General features: G+C 48.5%; 1 protein-coding gene across 1 annotated transcript; it reads left to right on the plus strand.

The window, feature by feature from the left end:
* The first annotated feature begins 1,704 nt into the window (after nucleotides 1-1,704).
* LOC133359602 (E3 ubiquitin/ISG15 ligase TRIM25-like) lies at nucleotides 1,705-18,941 on the plus strand. Its single transcript, XM_061578065.1, has 6 exons — nucleotides 1,705-2,816; nucleotides 3,090-3,185; nucleotides 13,122-13,355; nucleotides 14,185-14,207; nucleotides 15,408-15,511; nucleotides 17,829-18,941. Exons 1-6 carry the CDS (start codon nucleotides 2,244-2,246, stop codon nucleotides 18,374-18,376), a joined length of 1,578 nt encoding a protein of 525 aa, XP_061434049.1. The 5' UTR covers nucleotides 1,705-2,243; the 3' UTR covers nucleotides 18,377-18,941.
* The last annotated feature ends 1,802 nt before the right edge of the window (nucleotides 18,942-20,743 follow it).

The raw sequence follows: 20,743 nt of genomic DNA on the forward strand, positions 1-20,743 counted from the left end.
CACTATATGGTAGTCATTATACAGTGTAGTTTATACCCAGTTACTTAATGTTAATAGCTCAGCTTATTGGAGTGTATATTGAGTATTGATTAGATTGATGTATCTTCTTGGTTCTTTCGGTAAAGTCACGTAGAATGGAAATAATAAAATAATAAAAATAAAACATACTAATAAATAAAAATGAAACAGAATTAAAAATAATTCTCACGACGTTTCGGCCACAACGCAAGCAGCCGTCCTCAGGTGGAGAACAGGTCTATCGAGAAGACAGCGTCTGAATGACTTTCAGACTCTGTCTTCTCGACAGAAGATGAATCCCTGCAGTCAAGAAATCTTTAAATCGAAATATATTAATGTAGGTTATATTTAGTTTTTTCACATCGGTGTATTATATGGTAGTAGGGTATTTGCAGTTCTTTAGAAACTCCTCCTTTTTTGTTGTCCACAATGCACGAGCTTGATACGTGGTGGTTTGGCTGCTGCAGCTCCTTACTATTAACATTTCCCTCCCTTTATTACAGCTATTCCTACTTCCCCCCTTTATTACTGCTAATCCTACATAATACACTAGCATAATATGACTTTGAGACCCCCCCCATCACCTACACATTCCACAAGTAGTGACTAAACCCATATCTGCATTTGCCAACAATATGCTAAATTCCTCTGTTGATATGTAAACTCCTTTGTCAAGGCGCTCTCCTCCTCTAACTCAGCTTAAATATATGCTGCCAAGCTTGGCGGAGTTCATTGGGACGCTGTCATTCCAACAGCCCTGTTCTTCATCTGAGGACGGCTGCTTTCGTTGTGGCCGAAACGTCGTGATAATTTTATTTTATTATGTTTTATTTTTTATTATTTTTAATATTTCCCTTCTACGTGACTTTACGGAAAGAACCAAGAAGATGAATAGGTGATGAATATATATTTTAGTTTATTAAGATTTAAATCCTCGATTTTCTTTTACACATAATAAGAAAATTGACAGTGAAAGTCACGTAGATAATTAGCTTAAATGAACGACGATGTTTGTTTAGCCAGGGGTTGTTCGCTGTGTTAATGCGTGAGGCCACCCCCCCCAGGGAACCAATCACTCAACCGCACACCCTCCCAGCCAATCTTCCTCCAGCCCTCTCTCACCACCTGCTCGCCCACCCTTCACGCCATCTTCCTGCCCATCTGTCTCCCCTCTCACCAAATAACCCCCCCACTTACTCACTCAACATCCACCACCACCCACTCACTCGCACCTTTGATTAGCACGAATGGCTACGTACGCTGCGAAATAAGTCTGTACAAGGTGCGGTTCCACTGTGGCAATGCACACAGCCTGACCCTATGTTCGACGCACGGCAGTCAAACCACTACTTTACAATGCTCAGAACTGGACTTTAGACAAATTAATCGCAGAACCAACTCTGTATGCGTTTGGGGCTTAAACCATCAACTCGTTTCACCGGAGAACCGCGTTTATTCACAGGCGACTGTTTGGAATCGAAAGCCCGCATCTCAGGATGTGTTATTTTTACGATTGTGATCATGTTCTTACAAAGTCCATTGTTGGCACTGGTTAAAGCCAACGGCGCGAATCTACAGGTACATCTAGACAGGTATGTGTGATGCGGGGCTTGTTTTTACATTCCTTATACATCTGAGCACATTCAACCATCCACACACACTACTCACCATCCACACACACTACTAACCAGCTGCCATCCACAAGGGAGAACATCTCCCCCAGGAATAAACGCGTTTCACAGATTTCAGGAGAGAATGAGACATGTGGGACAAACCATTATCGCTGTGTCCCTGGCTGCTGCTGCTCGGTTTTGTTTGTACAAATATTATATCACTTGAAACAAGTCAAAGCCATGTATGTTTGGTGAACTTCTTACACACCGTACGTAGCCAACCATGCTAATCGGAAGTGCAGGGGGAGGACAACAAACTAAACACAAAAAGCAGTTTTAGTTACACAGTGCGTGACTGTAACGCCACGCCTACACAGGTCAGCATGGCCGCCATGTGGAACATTCCAGGGCGTGTCTCAAGGTATTTATAACTAAACTGCAGGTGAAGTCAGTTGATTTCCTTGTTCGTCTCCGCTGCGTGAGCTGCGCACAGAACAACTCGTCAATGATATTCAACATCTCAAGAGATTATAAAAGTAAAACTATTTTTTGTTAACATATATATTTTTCCGAGCGACAGGGAGTGACTAACTTTTGGTGCATCCTTGGGTCATGGCGAGCACAGCTCCCGCTGAGAACGTGGACCGTGAGTTGATCTGCTCCGTCTGCCTGGATACGTTTGACTGCCCCTCCACGCTGAGCTGCGGCCACTCGTTCTGCCTCCAGTGCCTGGAGGATGCCTGGAAGGAGACAGACTCCTACTGCTGCCCGCAGTGCCGCAAGACCTTCCCTCGACGACCCCAACTGACCAGGAACGTGACGATCGCCAATCTCATAGAGCAGCTGCGAGTGGCTGAGACCATGGCTGCTGCTGCTGTTGTTAGAGCTGTTTTCTGTGACCACTGCCCAGAAGGAAAAACGCCTGCAGTGAAGACCTGCCTCAAGTGTGAGATGTCCTTCTGCACGGAGCATCTCGCGCCTCACCTGGAGAGAGCGAAGTTGAAGGACCACGTACTGGTTTCACCAGATGTGAACCCTGAAGAACGCAAGTGCAAGAGGCACAAAGAGGAGCTCAAGTTCTTCTGCAAGCAAGACCTCAGCCTCGTGTGCAGGGACTGCACCATCGCAGGAGACCACACGGGTCATAAGTTCATCACACTGGAGGATGAGCATCAGACACGGAAGGTAAGGCCTGCGTGCGTTGAATTGGAGCCACTCAGGAGCGAACAGTACCATGACTTGAGCCCATAAGAGTGCTACAACAACATTTAATTAAATCAAAACCATCATGGTGGGATGATTCTCTCTCCATGCTGTTTTTCTATCAAGCTGACTTCCTTGGACTCTTTTCTGTTGGGCAGTTATAGAACGATCACTGTGGAGGGCTCCGTGTGGAGTGGGGCTGAGAGGGAGCCGCTCAGGGAGTGGAGACTCCTCTGATGACTTTGTCTCTTACAGAGTGGAGTCGGAGAGGAAACGCGAGCAGTGGAGGAGAAGATGATGGAGGCGGAGGCGTCCGTGGGATGGATGAAGGCCACTCGCAAGGCCGTGCAGGTACCACGCGTGGACTCTGTTACCCTGTGACCTCCACCCTGAGTGAAGTCTGTGACTCTCTCCCTGTGAGGACAACTCCGTAGATTCAAGTGAACTTTGTTAGCTTTGAGTCATTGTGTAATAACTGTGCAGGATATTGCATTATTATAGCTATGGGGGCTTAAAATATCGATATATATAAAAGTCAAAAATTGTTTGTGGGTTTGTGTGTGGGTGTGTGTGTGTTCGCGCGCTTGTGAGGGATTTGGCTCTCAAACGGTGGGGTTTCCGAAAAACAGAGCCAGGTACCACGCCGTAAGCCTCGCGGTTGGCAAGCGCTATTCCGTTTTCCCGTTACTCACCTTTAAAAGAGTTAAAATAGGCGTTTTTCGCGATTTTTCTTAATTTAAATATGTAGTTGTGCGATCATTTCTTTATTTCTCTTCACCGTACGGGAAGTGACAACGCAGCAAGCTGCACTTGTGCACTACGCCCACTGGGTTACCCCCTAGCAATCCACATGCACCATCGCCCAAGGTAAGTCGCACACATTAGTATTATAAGCATTTATCTAATTACACTTTCACTACTGACATGGGTTGCCCCGAGCAATGCTCACACAATCGGCACAAATTTTCATTCGCGTTAAACATCCAGAAAAAACACACAAAACACGTAAATTCTTCACAGCGTGATGTCCTCTTCTTCCCAACCCACCCCAATGCGTCCTGAAACTACTGAAGAGCCCCTACATAATATTATTATTTGACAGGCACTATTCTTCAGTTATTGTATAGTTTCTTCTTCTTTTTCACACACTGGTTTTCCTGCTTTAAGTTTTACCACACATATTTGGCAAATCTAGAATTAATCCCAGCAACGTAGCAAAGTGCTGTTTCATCTACATAACAAAGGCTCAGTCCCATTCACAGCAGCCGCACCTTTACATCAGCCGCACCTTAACAACTCTTGGAACCTCCCAGTTCAACCAGTCTACACAACAAACACTCATTCCTAGCAGCGTGCTTCAGCCGCACCGAACCTCACAATAATAATATCCAGGTGCCTGCCTTGGCTCGTCCCACCCTCATCCAGTATCTATACAAGGACTGTTTTCTTGGAATTGCTCTTACTTGATACAGCAATCGTGCTGTGACGGTTCCACCTGAAGATTGAAGCTTGTGTTGCCTCCGAAACGTCGTGAATTTTATTTTATTTTTATTTTACTTTTATTAATTTTAATTTTGTACCTACGTGAATTTACCGAAAAAACCTAAGAATATGAATCCTTGCAGTCACGAAAGCCTCAAATCTAGAATATTATTATAGCGCTTACATAGTATTATTGTTGCACGGCCAGGTGGAGTGGCCCAGCCACCAACCTGCCAAAGTCACACCTCGGCCGGCTGAGAAATCTTGGTGAGGCAGGGGGCTCTGCACGGGACTAGGCCTCACCAAGGCACTCTGTCTGGTTAGTACTTTGTGTTATAGATTTGATAAATACTGCTATCGAATCAGCATGTACTACTGTAGTGATAGCAACTACCACCACAGTCAGCATGCACTGCTGTTATCATTGCAGGTGCCACCACAGTCAGTATGCACTGCTGTTATCATAGCAGGTACCACCACAGTAATCATGCACTGCTGTAATCATAGCAGGCACCACCACAGTCAGTATGCACTGCTGTAATCATAACATGTTCCACCACAGTATGCACTGCTGTAATCATAGCAGGTACCACCACAATATGCACTGTTGTAATCATAGCAGGTTCCACCACAGTCAGTATGCACAGCTGTAGTGAAAGCAGATACTACCAAAGTCGGTATGCACTGCTGTAGTGATAGCAGGAACCACCACAGTATGCACTGTTGTAGTGAAAGCACGTACCACCACAGTCGGTATGCACTGCTGTTATGATAGCAGGTATCACTGGAGTGTTTCTCTGGAGACACTTCGTAGGGGGACATCTTTATTATACACACGCGCCCTAACTACTATACATCAACTCATCGTACAGTTGATCTCCTGTGCTTCTTTCACTCGGTCTAGTATACGCCACCTATGTAGCGTGCCTACCCCGGCTACGCTCCAGGTCCTCCGGCTATAATATCCTATGGGAGGCTGCCTGACCTGACCCAGCCAAGGTACAGGTCCAACCACAGGTTCCTCAGACCTGGCCCTTATGAGGACGGCAGGTAAGGGAGACCCAGGGTCCTACACGAGCAGGTCTTCTTGCTTCTGTCTTCAACTGCTTCGGGTTTCAACTCCCCGGACCTCTCCAGAGGTCCGCCTTATATAAGTTTCTCGGCGGAGGTGCGGACTTCGGTGAGGGATGTGGGTGTCCCCAGAGTCCCCCACAGAGAGGTCCGCATGTCTGCCGTTGCAGGCCAGTGCAGCCGCAGCCCCCAGCCATTGGGAGTGTTTGCGAGGGATCGTAGAATCCCTCACAGTCCCCAACCGCTTCTGGGCTGCCTGTCGTTGCCTGCAAGTGCAGCCCATCCATGGCGCTACACCACCACAGTCAGTATGCACTGCTGTAGTGAAAGCAGGTACCACCAAAGTCGGTATGCACTGCTGTAGTGAAAGCACGTACCACCACAGTCGGTATGCAATGCTGTGGTGATAACAAGTACCACCACAGTCAGTATGTGCTGCTGTTGTGATAGCAGGTTACACCACAGTCAGTAGGCATTGCTGTAGTGATACCAGGAACAACCACAGTTGGTTTGCACTGCTGTAGTTAAAGCAGGTACCACCACAGTCAGTATGCACTGCTATAGTGAAAGCAGGTACCACCACAGTCGGTATGCACTGCTGTAGTGATAGCAGTGCATACCGTTGATGTGTGTGTGCGTAAGTCGTTGTGTGTGTGTTAGTCAGTGTGTGTGCGTGGTATGCGTGTGTAGACAACTACTTATTTAAAATTAAGTTACTTATTTTCACAATAATAACGTGTGTGTTTAAGTCCATGTTGTCGTGTGGGTCGTTGTGCGTGTCTGCGGCGATGTATGTGTGTAAGTCGATGTGTCTGTGTGAGTCAATGTGTGTGTGTGAGTCGATGTGTGTGTGTCAGTCGATGTGCGTGTGTGTTGGTCGCTGTGTTTGCGTGGCTCCATGTGAGTCATTGTAAGTTAATTTCTTTGCGTGTGTGTAGGTCCATGTGTGCGTGTGAGTCCGTGTGTGTGTACGTACATGTGTGTGTGTGTGCGTAAGTCCATGTGTGTGTGTCAGTCCATGTGTGTGTGGCTCTATGTGCATGTGTGAGTCGATGTATGTTTGTGTGTGAGTCTATGTGTGTTAGTCGATGTGTGTACGGCAATGTGTGTATGTGTGTGAGTGTCCATGTGTGTGTGTGCGTCGATATGTTTGTAAGTCCATATGTGTGTGTGTAGGTCCATGTGTGTGTTAGTCTATGTATGTGTGTGTGTGTGTGAGTCGATGTGTGTGTGTAAGTCGATGTGTGTGTGTGGGTCCATGTGTGTGTAAGTCCATGTGTGTGTGTCTAAAGTCGATGTCTGTGTGTTAGAGTCCATATGTGTGTTTGTGCATGTAAGTCGATGTGTTTCTATGTGTGTGGATCGATGTCTGTGTGTAAGTCGATGTGTGTGTCTGTCTTTTTCGCCCGGGCAACGCGGGGTACTTCCCGCTAATAAATGATAAAAAAAATGCAACGTTTAAAAAATTATATCGTGAGACTGCAAAGCTCATCTCAGATTAACTTGAATGGCTTGCAATGGGTGAGATTAAATTACGCAGTATGGAGCTACGACTGCATTGAATTAGAAACTAGAAATTAAACGAGTGAATATGAAGATGAAATGACAGAATATTGGCTGTTAAATGATAGAATAAACACAAGAAACGTGACTTCAAGAGAGTAATGGGAATGCTGGAAAAAATGTTTCTTCTCATGACAAGCACCCAACTGTCAAGCAGACATAACATAGAGTCTGACTATTTCAAACATTTTAAATTGAATTTGCACGAATCGTGATATATCGGTGATTAACTCTATGTGCAGTACATTTTATTGGTAATGATAATTACGCAACTGTGTCTATTTTTAGTATGTCTTCAACGATTTTGCTATGAGCCTGTTTATGTTTGCGCATAAAGAAGTAACCATTGTAATGCAGGGCATCGGGTCAGCTGGTGATATTAACAATTTACAAAAAAACGTGGAGAATATTAGTAACAAAAACAAGATAAGCACATAAAACGCCTCCATAATATATCTGCCTTTGTATAAAAATGATGAGAAAAATATATACATTCCATCAGCCCCACGACGTGGGAGTGCATTTTTCAAAAGTATTGAATGGGTAAAAGCAAACTCTGGACTGATTTCCACACCCAGTGTCTCGGTATCAGAGGCAGGCTTACTTGCGGTAAGGCTGATGAACTGCCCTATGTTTATAGGCAAAGACCCTTTCGTAATTATATGGGTCCTAGTTAGATGCCAAATTATATAATACACAACATAAACATAATAATTAGACTCGTTGCGGAGAACATCACTATAAAAACATTAACAGACGTTATGATGTCCTTACACATCTGTCTCTCCACGTAATACATATGTAGTGGGTTTTTATGAGAGCAGAGATTGACCGGTAGAGGCAACACATTTATTAACAAATGCTATAACACAGCAGGTACAGCCCTAACACTCGAAGGGGTAATGGCCCCTTCACCCACTGCCTGAGGAGGTATGCCTCCGGACTGGCGTGCCCTACTACTGGGGCTATGGTCTCTGGGTCCTCCGGTTAAGGGTGACCTAGGAGGCTCTTCTGACCTGACCCAGCCAAGGTACAGGTCCCGACCACTGGCCACTCCATCCCGGCCCTGACAAGGACGTCGGGCCCCGAGGGTTCCCAGGGTCGCACCACTAGCCCACTCTGACCCGGCCCTTATAAGGACGGCTGGTCAGGGGAGTCCCAGGGTCCTGGCTAGCAGGTCTTCAGTCTTCAACTGCCTTTTGGACCCGTCCAGAGGTCCGGCTTTTATACAGCTCTGGAGATGTGCCCGCCCCCGGACACGCCTCCCTTCTAGAGAGTTCCAAGGGGGATTCCCGGGGGATCCCAGCACACCCCGCAGCCCCCCTTTTACTCGGGGCTGGGGAATCTAGCGGGCCCTATGCCGGCCCGAGGTATTGCTCCTGGTGGATCCCATCTGCTACTGTAGGTAAGTAGCGCGACCCATCCGTATACACAGTCCCATTTACAGTGCTACACATAAATTCATAAACATTCCATCGGCTCCACAGTATTCTGGGAGTGCATCCTTTTAGCAGCATTGATTCTGTAGAGGAAATACTGGACTTGTTTATATATCAAATACGTTTTTCGTCTGACTAAGATCTATATCATAGAGGGTCCTTGTCTATAACACCTATCAGTTGACCTGAGTTAATTCAAGCGAGACTGACTCTTCTGATAAGACACTGCATGCCAACACCGGTCCAGAGTTTTTATGCACTGAATGAATACAGTTATGCTAGAATTATACAATCACAAAAGGCCACCAGGCCAATAGATTGCGTACAAAATACTTTTATTGTTGATGTGGAGAGACAGATCTATGAGGAAGGCGACTTGTGTGCTTATCGATTTTGCAAATAATTTACAGAACCTCACCAATACACTTTTATACGAAGGCTTCCCCACATCGTGTTGATCATTGAGGCTAGTTGGCCATACTTAGTTGTGCGGGTGAGTATGGGTTGCTGAAGGTAAAATCCAGAACTGGTTCATATCTCACTCATCACGCAGGTCTCTAATCATTTTGGAGAGTGGGGAGGAAGCCCAGCCTAGGCTGAGAGGCACGGACATTCCAGTAACGTGAGGTAGTAGCAGCGGCATGGAAGGACGCATCACAAAACCAAGTTTTAATAATATATATATTTTTTATGAATAGGGAGATTATTTTGAAGCTGCGACTGGAAATTTGCTGAGCTAGGAGGTCCTTACATATGTAGTGACATCGCGGGTGTCACTGTGTGGTACCGGCCCGAGAGGGGCACGTCGTGCGATGTACTCACATCGCGGACATCATGTATGTAGCGACATCGTGTATATCACGGTGTAATGCCGGTTCTAGTGAGCCACGGCGTGTGATGCATTGTCATCGCGAACACCCCGTAGGTGGGCGTAGTACCAGCCCTAGGGGGGGCTCGGTGAGCGCTGGGATAGCGCAGTGGCACCACGCGTGGCGTGTAGTGTTGACTCCTACAGGAGGGAGTGTGATAGTGTCGGCCATGAGATGAGGTTACCCTAGGTCATAGCACTCTGGTTGACCCTGGATGGCACGTAACCAGTAGGATCTACACATGGGCCCCAGGGTGGGTGCTTGGGGGTGGTCATGTGTCAGGGTAGATCCTACGGGAGGGGTCGAGAGATGACCTGAGGTTTCTCGAAGGTGGTTGTGGCCAAGGCGGGGCCAGCCACGACCCAGCAGCATATAAACTGGGTTCACACAGGGTCCGGGCTTCCGCGTTGCTGCCGTCATCTGAAGATCTAAGATCTACGTTCTACGTCCAAGAAGAAGTCACCAACACGCGGACGAGGACTCCAGCTAGGGTCCTGTCCGTTGTAACTACTCCCAGTAACTAACGTAGTTAGCCTGGTGGTCCACCACCCTAGGTTATCTGTTGAAGGGGCAGTAACCCCTTGGTTAGTGTTGGTATTAACAAATATGTGTTACCTCCAAGAAGTACGTCTACGACTCAGTTGAATCCACTACGCATATGTAACGACTCCAGGAGACACTGCTCTTGTGATGATTTTTATTGAAGGCACATTCACTTGACAGGCGAAGACCCTGACTCCAATAGCAGCCTCGAGCCCCTCCTCTCGACCCCTTTCATCCCCAGCGTGGCCATCCCTTGACCCTTGGCCATGCCCCTTCTCTTGAATCTTCTCGATGGCTCTCGGCCCCTGATCCACACTGCGACCGTTTCAACTCTATAATCTTCCCCCTTCCATGCCATGGCCGGTGTAACTTGGGAGACATACGCAGCGGCACCTGCGGACAATGTAACCATGCCCTGTCCCCGATTGCCCATGGAAGCACGTGCTCACGCCACTCCGTGTTCCTTTTGTTAGTGGCTTGTGCCATGGCAGTATTTTCTTTTGCTGCCACGCGCGCTTCTGAGACATGCCCAAGTGTATCCTTTAGTGGCATGGGTACGGACGACTGTTTTATCCCAGTTGAGCCTCTATGGGGGTTCATTTTCCCGTCCTATACATTTGAATAAAAAGGGGAGAATCCCATAGAGGCGTGTCGGGCTATTCTTTATGCTGCCAGGATGCCCGGGACATGCAAGTCCCAGTCCGTCTGTGCCTCATTAACCAGTTGACAGAGCATAGATGTTATGTCCTGTTCAAGCATTCTACCATCCCATCCGTTTGAGGATATTATGGCGATGTTCTAATTTTCTTTGTACCGAATGCATCACACACTTTGTGCAGCAGTTTAGAAGTGAAATTTTTATCCTTGTCAGTGAGAAACTGCTCTGGGGCACCGTTATTTAAGACGTGGCCATGCGGGAATGCATCTGCAATGGATGCAGCTGTTTGGTCCGGCAATGGCCAAGTAATTGGCCACCGAGTAAAATACTCCACTCCCACCAGGAGAAACCTGTTCCTCTTTTGTGAAATGGAAATGGGTTCATGATGTCTAGGGCAACCAATTCATTTATGCGGGACACTGTGATGGACTGCAACGGGGGCTGATATCTTTGCAATGGGAGCTTTTGACGCATGCACTCCATGGAACATGCGACCAGGTGATGAACATCGGTCGACATTCCAGGCCAGTTAAAGTCCCATTGCAAGGTCAACAGCGTTTTCCGATGCCCAAGGTGCAGCAGCTTAGTTTAATGCATAGCTCGCGTCAGCTTACCCCGCATGGAAGTGGGGACCACTAAGCAACGATGGTGTGAAACCTCTCTGTCATGGAGAACAACTTGCGAGACTCTCGCATTGCTCTGGCATCTCCACGCAATGTGTCCTGGCTGTCCCCACTGGAAGCAGGCAATGGTGGGACCCCGCTGTGGAGGGGTCGTCTCCGCCCTTGGTCTCCAACCTCGAGGCCGTCACGATGTCTCTTCTTGCCGCCGAGCCCAGCCTTGCACCACCACCGCCACCAAATTCCCCAGCTCCAGATCCTCCTCTGTCAGTGCCTCTGCGCTTCCCGCTGACTGGGCTGTTGAGGCTTCGCCCAACACGGGCTCACCTGCCCATGCAATCACTCGAGGTTGCGGGATCATGCTTTCATGAGCCTGCAGGCAGCTGGCTACCCACAGAAAGGTCTGTGCCTCCTTCTCCACGATGGGCAGCACGACCCCCATCTCCTGTGCCAACACCAGCATCTTCTCCAAGAATAGTGAGTCCAGCACTGTCTTGTCCATTCGCGGGTATGCTGCCTGCCCGAGTGCCATCAACATGCTATGGTAAGTGAGGGGCATCTCGGCCTCCCCCCGTCTCCGCTGCAGGAACTTCCTCCATGTGTTGGATGCCTGTTGAAGAGTGGCCCTTCATCCCTCAGGCACAGCTTGGATTGCAATGAGGGCATCGTCGTCAAGGGCGGTCGGCAAAACCCTCAGTGCTTCCTCCTCCGTCCAACCTATTGCTTAATATGCTGCCTCAAACCTCCGGGTGAAAGTGGACCAGTTATCTCCCGCTACCACAAACTCCTTGATGGGAGTCATCCGTCTTGGACGGTCCGCTGCTCTCTTTTGCACCGCCGGAGCTGCAGCTGAATGGCGGCCGTCGATTGTGCAGTCTCCACCGTGGAAATGACTGCGGCTGTCCATGGCTCCCCCTCTCGCTGCAGTCACCTGTAACTGCAAGGTGAGCTGTGCGACTGCCGCGAATAGTTGGTCCAGCCGTCCCGCCATCTCGCTTCACCCCTCCATGATTTTTGGCTGCTATGGTTCGGCCCCCTCCCTCGTTGCCGCCGCAGCTTCTTCACCTGCGGGGTTGTTAACCGGGACCCCGCCTCCTGGGGCTGTCTGAAGGGGGGTCTCGTCCTCTCCCTCGTCTCAGGTGGGTTTTTCCTCCAGTTATCCCGTGACACGATGATACCACCCCACTTCGGACAGCAGTTGTAACGACACCAGGAGACACTGCTCTTGTGATCATCTTTATTGAAGACACGTTGACTTGACAGGAGAAGACCCTGACTCCATCAGCATCCTTAAGCCTCTCCTCTCGACCCCTTTTATCCCCGGTGTGGCCATTCCTTGACCTTTGACCACGACCCTTCTCTAGAACCTTCTGGATGGCTCTCAGCCCCTGACCCGCACCTGCTCTCTTCTATCACTCGGCCACAGCCCCTGTTCTTGATCCTTCTTGTAGGCCCCAGATCCTTCCTCTGTCTGACCCTTAACCTGTCATTATCCCATGTGGCCCCTAGTCTCTTCCCATGCTAATTCCCCTGTCATTACCCCCTTTGCCCACTATGTCAATTAACCTGTCATTACCCCTTGTGGCCCCTCATCTCTTTCTTTGCTAATTCCCCTGTTATTGCCCCCTGTGACCGATAGTCCCCTGTACTGTCTTTGCACATATTTGGTAGTTTTATTCAAAATTACGTTCAAGATGAAGGTATCCAGGGGCTACAAATTAGAGGTGATACAGATGTTGCAATCATGCATTGATATGGAGGCATCAAGGTCAAAGTGGGCAGCCAGGTGGTATAATGGAACAAGAGGCTAGGCGGTCGATGGTTACACAGGAGTCAAAGATGGGGAGGATGGTGGCTTGGACTATATCATTACTGGCCAGATGATCAATGTGAAGGACAAAATAACACCTATATACTTACAAATATTGTCCTGTTCCAACGACAATGTCGAGACAGGGAAATCTATGTTTGAAGTATCCAGTGACTTTGGTCTTCACAGCATGATATATGAATTGATAGAATCTATCGCATGCCCTTTGCAGGATTCCATGGTCCAGACCAAGGCTCGCATCTCAGGCGAATTCACCCTCATGAGGGCGACGCTGGATGAGGACGAGAAGGCAGCTCTGGAGTGCGTGGACGTGAAGGGGCGTGAGCTGCTGTCCCAGATCGAGGAGAACATCGCTCATTACGACCGTGAGATCAGCAACCTCCAGAAAGCAGCCACGCGCCTGCGCGCTCTGCAGGAGGAGAGGGACTCGCTCACGTTCCTGCAGGTAGAAATATCACGGAGCCAGGGTGATTGCCCAGTTCGCGTATATTCGTTGCATTTTTTTAATGCGGCACATGCGATGCAACTCAACGCATGGGCTTAACATTGTCAATACAATGTAAAGCCCATGCGTTATTAAACTAAATGTAAAATCAAGTCCACCAACATTGAGTTGTATATTTTGATAAAAAATATTAATTACTTTTGAAATTCCAATTCATAAATAAACTATTAACACACAAATCTCTCGAGTTAGTTGGTTGGTAATGTATCCAGATGTTAAAAACTGTAACCACATGGTCTTGTAATGTACAACAGATTGAGGCTACTTGACATTACAATTAAATTATTCACGTACCAAAGTTAGACCAACCATCAGTCATCCTAAAAATAGAAGTGCTTTAACTTCAGGAAATCCATGGGGCTTTGTTTTTTAGCACTGACTGCTGATAAGTCCAATGCGGAGATTGCCTGCTTCAACAAATGTTCACACTGTTAAACTATAGACTCTGTTATCTCGACGCTCTGGGTGTAATTCACACGCACAGTGCATACTTATTTTGAATGTTGGTTCACAATCACTGCGAATCAAGTGCCACGGACACCTCTTTCTGTGACATCAGGTACCGAGTGGCAACGGTTTGAGAGGCCACACCTTGCTGATGAGAACCATCGAGTCCGAACGACTCCACGGCTTTGTCTTGTTTACAACCAACAACACTGGGATATGCGAAAGGCTGAGCACAACCCATCTCATCGCATCTACCAATCACCGTGTGGTTAACATGTCTGGAGGTGAACTGACTTGCGCCCCCTGTGTCTGACACCTGCAGATTCACATAAAGGAAACAAACCGGTATGGACTCATGAAGTCACACAAATTAACACATGGGGTGACGCCGTGTGTGGGGCATGGGCTCCGTGATGATGATAATGTGTGTAATGATGATGATGTGTGGTATGATCCTGTGAGTGATGATGCATGTTGATGCTGTGATGATATTGTGCGTGATGATGATGATGTGTGGTATGATGCTGTATGAAACGATACAATAGTAAAGGACCTTTTTGCCAATGACTGACTCAGAGACACTCAGAGTTGGAGGCACACTGTTTATTAAACGGCCTTAACAGTTCACACTTGGTAACTATGATTCGCAGTCAGGACAGCTGGTAGACTGGCTGGCTGGTAGACTGCCTGACTGGCGACGCCGAGATGGTGAAGACGGAGAGGAAGACGAAGACTCCAGCAGCAGGAGCACGACAGGTTCCCAATCCAAACGACAGCCCCGAGGTCCCCTCCCAGGGCCCCTCTTATACTGTCAGCGTAGCCTAGCTCTGCCCCGGCCACGCCCCCCTTCTGGAACCGACTAGCAGGTTCTTGATGTGTCCCTTTCGTGACCCTTCCCGGACATCCATCTCTGGTCTATCACGTGACCTGCTGTCTGTCAGGGCTGCTGTAAGCTGCAAATCCCCTTCCCTGCCAGCAGCCAGCGCTATGCTATGTGACCGATTCCATGTCACTACAATAGTATGAAATATAAGAATAGGTTTTACCCTTTCTGACAATAAACAGGTGTTAAGATGTTCAAACAGCAATATATACCTGTGGCAAGGAATCAAGGCTACATTAAACCACACTTTCTTGTAATGAACCTGCAAACAAACATGCTCACTGTTTGCATTTGGCGTTCTCTGGTCTGACACTGTTGAGACTAGGCCATAAAGAAGGCTGTTTTTGTTCTAGGCCAATCAGTTTGAAAGACATTGCATAATATATAATTATTAGAGAATGTTTGTTTGCATGTTCACGATAAGTACGTGTGGTTAATGCAGATTTTATTCCTTACAAAATATATCAATTTGGTGTTTGAACATCAGAGCACCTAGTTTATTGCCAGAAAGGGCAAAACCTATTCTTATTTTTCAAAAGATGATGCTGGGTAAGACATGGGCTGTCTGATGTTGCTGTGAGTGATGATGCTGTGATGATGCTGTGTGATGATGCTGTGTAAGACACGGGCTGTGTGAGTCACTGCTGGTTCTGGTCTCACAGGAGAGACGCTCAGCAGGGATCTCCACCCTCATTTCTCAGTGAAGAAGATATCGCCTCAATCAGCACCCTGCAGGGAGCTGTGGTCAACCTGCTGGCATTCATGTGTGAGTTCCACGGACTCTTGCCACGTGTGCGTCTGTTATTGTGCGTGTACTTTAGCTTGTACATGTATGTTGCGGAGCGGTAGTGTCGTGGTTAGTTTGCTGCGCTACGAACTTGGTGTCCCGAGTGTGAATCCCGCTCAAGGCCAACACCACTGATGGTTTATCTGAACCGGTTCTGGACCTCCCGTAGGTCGACTCAGCCTCAAATGAGTTTCTGGTGTGGTGTCTATACATCACCACTAGGGAGACAACGGCCACTCATTGTGCCATGTGGGCCTTCATAGGTGCTTACTAACAGCACTTGCCCCAAAAGTCTGTTGAGGATATGCGGCGGTATCTTTGTCATTTTAAAAGTGTATCGACGTTTATTGAAATTCTTTCACACCAACCATGCTAATTGTAGGTGTATGGGTGTATGGATGAGCAAGAGTGAGTGCGAATGTCCAGTGAAGATGGGATGGTTTGTGCACTGAGATACAAACATGGCCACCACCAGGCTATTCACGGTCTTGGCTAACATCAGTGGTGAGTGGATTCAGAACCAATTTTGCAGCTCTCCTAGGTCCACTCAGCCTTAATGAGTACGTAGAACGTCTTGTAAAGATCACAACTACAGACACAAAGGCTGCCTGTAGGATTTGTACAGTTCAATGATAAAGACTATGGCTTTTAGAACGAGATCAAGGTACGTTTAGGAATTGTATGGTTGATTGTAAATACCCAAGGAGCATACGTCCAGAATAAGAAACATTTAGGAGTCTTAGGCTAACAGTTTGATGCACAGAGTCAAACGAATGCACTTTTAGAATTCTTAGGTTCCCCAGTTAATGGCTGATGTTCACAGAGCCAGACTAAGGCATAACCATGGTCAACCTTGTCTATCACTCACTGTACATGCACACATAAACATTATGACTATAATGTATTCATTAGACGATAATATATATCACACACACTAGGGTATTTCACTATTACATAAGCTCCATTGATATTACATGTGTGTATTATCCAGCGAGGATGCTGTTGGCCAAAGTAACCATTGTAGCAGATAAATCTATGACTATAAGTCTTCTCTGTGATGGATGGCATCATCAGACTCGAGCCAGACTACATCACTGTTGTGATGCAATAGGTTCATTGTTAATGGTGTGGGCTCATAACCAGACTAAGGCAGCCACATAATTGTCATTCGAAATGCTTGAAGCTGCTATATCCCTGCTAAGGCACAGTACGGATTATACTGGTAGGAACCACCTGGTTCCACCAGCCCACAGGGGAGTATTGTGTCCGTCCGTCGTGCATCCAAAAATGGGAGGGGTCGGGCTGGGTGGAGAAGGGAGGGTGGGGAGGGGCTGGGTGGGGAGGGTGGGGCTGGGTGGGGGGTAGGCCTGGGTGGGGTGGATGGGGCTGGGTGGGGGGTAGGAGGGGTGGGGCTGGGTGGAGAGGGTGGGGCTGGGTGGGGGTTGGGAGGGGTGGGGCTGGGTGGGGAGGGGCTGGTCACCCCGTGGTGCTCTTATAAAACTCAACGTTTAACCTACTCACGCCGGCTTGTGCCCGCCCTCACAGTCAGCCATATTTGCGAAATACACCACGCCGCAATTGACCCTGGCCAGTGACCGAACAACCCAATGTTCCTGTAATAAAGGACTCGACCACGAAGTCTGGCTTGGTGTCCTTTATTCGGTTCCTTCTCGTTACCCACACGGCTGTCCTTCTATGAGGCTCTCCGCACTCGCTGATACTGCTGTTACCCTCGTCACGCCAACAGCTCCGCTGTTGGTCTCCCGTAGTTCTTGTAACCTTCCAGCAGCCTCGCCGCTGTTACCCTCACGCAGCCCCACTGGCTGCACTCGCCGCAGTTCCTCCTTTCGTCGCTCTCGTAGCCTCTGACAGCCTCGCAGCTGTTCCTCCGTCGCTCCCGTAGTTCTTAGCAGCTTTGCTGCTGTCTCTCACACACAGCCTCGTCGGCTGTGCTCACCGCAGCTCCTCAACCGCTCTCTCTCTCCAGCAGCCCCACTGCTGTCTTCTCCTGCAGCTCCGCTGGCTGCTCCCTTAGCTGGCCACCGCTGGCCGACGGTGCCACTCTTCCTGGCTTCGCCCAACGTGGCCTTACTCTTGTCCAGTCTCTCACTCTCTCCCCTCCTCTTCCGGTTTCATCCCTTAAGAACCTTAACCTTGCTCCCACGTCACCTAACTCCACCTCTCCGTGACGTCACATCCGGGAGGTCGCCCGCGCCCGCATTACATTCCTACCAGCTCCCTCCGCAGGAATGTGTTTACGGGTTCAATGTTAATACTGTAATTATCGTTGCTGCAGATGGACGCTCACCGACTCTGGACCCAAACTCGGCACACAACCTCCTCCAGATTTCCTCGGATCTCAGGACGGTGATGGCGACTGCTGTCTCCCAGGGTCGCCTCGATCACCCACACCGCTTTGATGGCTGGTACCAAGCCCTGTGCTCCGAGAGCTTCTCGTCGGGTCAACACTACTGGGAGGTGGACGTGGGGGGTGCGGCGGGGGGCTGTGTGGTTGGAGTCGCGTACGGAACGATCGCACGGAAAGGGAGTGGTAAAGAGTGCAGCCTGGGACAGAACGACTCATTCTGGGTTTTATATAAAGATAACAACAGCTGCTACGTGTGTCATGGTGGTGTAGAGACCTCAGTGCCGGTGAGGGATCCTCCCCGGAGAGTCAGGTGTCACCTGCACTGGGAGGCGGGGCTGCTGTCGTTTTACTGCGCCGACTCCATGGAGCTGCTGCACTCCCTCCACCACTCGTTTAGTCAACCTCTCTACCCCGCACTGTGGGTGGGTGGTGATGGTGACTCAGTGAGGATTCTGGATCTGAGTCGTGAGTCCTGAGAGCACGGAGTGTGAGCAGCGCAGAGAAACGGGCACAACGCACAGACTCACGCACACAAAGACACAGATCCCCCGTGAAGCCTTAACAGGCTGCAGGGGTAAGGGCTGGTACAGAGCACCTATGAAGGCCAGCACGGCTCACAAGAGGGTGGGTGGCCAACACCATGCCCAGCCGCCTTTGTCTTCCCAGTGTTGACGTTTACACACCGCACCAGTGACTCATGTGAGGCTGAGTCGACCTAGGGGAGGCCCATGACCGGTTTACAAACACCATTGATAGCGATTATTTGAATCGGTATTGTGTCTCGCCTAGGTCGGCTCAGCCTCAAATGAGAACCTGCTGCGGTGTGTAAACATCGCCACTGGGAGACAAAGGCGGGTCAGGCGTGGTGCTGGCCACTAATCCCCTCTTGTGCTGTGGCTGCCTTCATAGGTGGTGGTTGACATCACTTGCCCCAACAGTATTTTAGGGATATATGGGGATATTTGTCTTTGGGTGAGTGGGTTGGTGTGTGTGCCTTTCTCTGTGTGTCTTATTATTGTGTCTGTGCGTGTCTTTGTGTGTGTCCGGGAATGGCACTGGCCACCAAGCCTCTCGTGTGTCACAGTGCCAGTCTTCATAGTTGCTACTCGCTAATAACAGCTTGCCCCAACAGTCTGTTAAGGCTACATGGGGGTTGTTTGTCTTTAGTGAATAGAGGGGCATGTGCGTACTGTGGGGTGGAGCGGTGGTGCAGTGGTTAGCGCACTGGGAGGGAGGGCGGGGGGAGCCAAGGTTCTCTCTGTCGCCATCGTCCCTCGTACCGCGCGCCGCGTGGCGCTCAACGCCGAGAGGGCGGAGCTCCACCGCGGGCGTGCTGGGAACACGCGTCACGTGACGCTACGGGGTGGCGCACTGTCCCCTCGCGGTCACTCGCTTGTTGGGTGATAAACCCGGGGTGGGAATGGGATGGCATCACTAGGGGGGGAGTGCAAGTGGTGTGTGCCGAGCGTCGCTGGGCTAAAACATTTTTGTCATAACCAGGGGTCAAGTGACTCCTCCACACACCCAAAGTAGTTTTATTTTAAAGGGCATCGAGAGAGAGAAGCCATTTTATGACCTAGTAGGAGGGCTTTAGCCACCAATATTATCCATAATAAAGGTTTGTTTTGATTAATGTTTTAATTATCTTTGGACCTCCAGCCACAACCTTCGATTCATGGGATAACTCCTCCCTCTGCTGACAAAAATTGGAACTGTCTTTGACATTGAAATCTGTTATTTAATTAAGTCTGATATATATCTCGAGTGAAGATATACCTTTCACTACAACACGACTAAAATTGTCTCAACATGCATTAGTACCACACAGACACTGTGTGTTATTACAGGGAGAGAGACACTGCAAACTCCAAATATACAGCAGCTGCCATGGTCGGAAACCAACCCACGACCTCCTGCATACCAGGCGAGGGACTCAACATCTCCTAGCCACCACGGTCACCCTCCTTGACGTGATACACCAATCCGGTGGAAACCCAACCTCGAGTCTCAGGCTGTTTAGCAATGCGTAGATGATTTGAGACACATTTATTATATCGTAACAGTTGTGTACTTGTGTGAACGCGAATCGCATTGTGCTCTGGGCTGTGGGTGAGATTTATATTTGCTTCATTGCTGGCATGGGATTGACTTGTTTTGGTTTTTCATTTTTGTGACCCAGGTCACTCTTGTCAATGAGACTCATCCTGATCTCCTGAGTTCTGGCCTCGTTAAATTTAAATTCAACTCGACTCGATCATCAACATCAGCAGACGTATCATCAGCAGCAGAATTAGTAACAGGAGCAACAACATCAACAGCAGTAGCTGCATCATTATCAGCATCAGGAGTAGAACCAGCAGCATCAATAATAATAGAATAATTATCAGCAGTACCAGAAATATCATCAGCAGCGGAAGCATCATCATTATCATCACTCTTGCAACCGAGACTCATCCTGGTCTCTTGAGTTCCCACCTGGTTAAACAAATCGACTTTAACACGGAGGCTTTCGCGACCAATATTATCAATGATAAAGGTTTATTGGGGTAGATCGCGTAATATAAATATACTTGAATGTGTTCTGGGTTACCTGTGAATTGGAATCGCATTCTATTGTGGGTCAAGGGTCAATGTGTTCTGGTTGAATAAAACATTTAATCTGAAAATCTATTTTGAAGATTGTCATCCAGGCTGTGAATGTGACTCTCTCATAACTGAGACTGACTTGTGTAAACATGTATTTTTTTGGATGGTTCCAGTTGTTTTGTTTTGTATGGATGTTATATTATCGGAGACTAAACCTGGGTACGGTTTGTAAATCTACAGCTTACGCCTTTGTTGTG

Source organism: Lethenteron reissneri, chromosome 65, assembly GCF_015708825.2.
Source record: "Lethenteron reissneri isolate LAM-NWPU_2019-01 chromosome 65, ASM1570882v1, whole genome shotgun sequence".
In the NCBI taxonomy this organism is placed as follows: Eukaryota; Metazoa; Chordata; class Hyperoartia; order Petromyzontiformes; family Petromyzontidae; genus Lethenteron; species Lethenteron reissneri.

What these genes read in the sequence shown, in the direction of transcription:
- LOC133359602 (XM_061578065.1), top strand. Translation starts at nt 2,244, where the DNA reads ATGGCGAGCACAGCTCCCGCTGAGAACGTGGACCGTGAGTTGATCTGC. An exon ending in CACATAAAGGAAACAAACCG is followed by an intron (nt 14,208 to 15,407) that starts GTATGGACTCAT and finishes CTGGTCTCACAG; the next exon opens with GAGAGACGCTCAGCAGGGAT. An exon ending in CAACCTGCTGGCATTCATGT is followed by an intron (nt 15,512 to 17,828) that starts GTGAGTTCCACG and finishes TCGTTGCTGCAG; the next exon opens with ATGGACGCTCACCGACTCTG.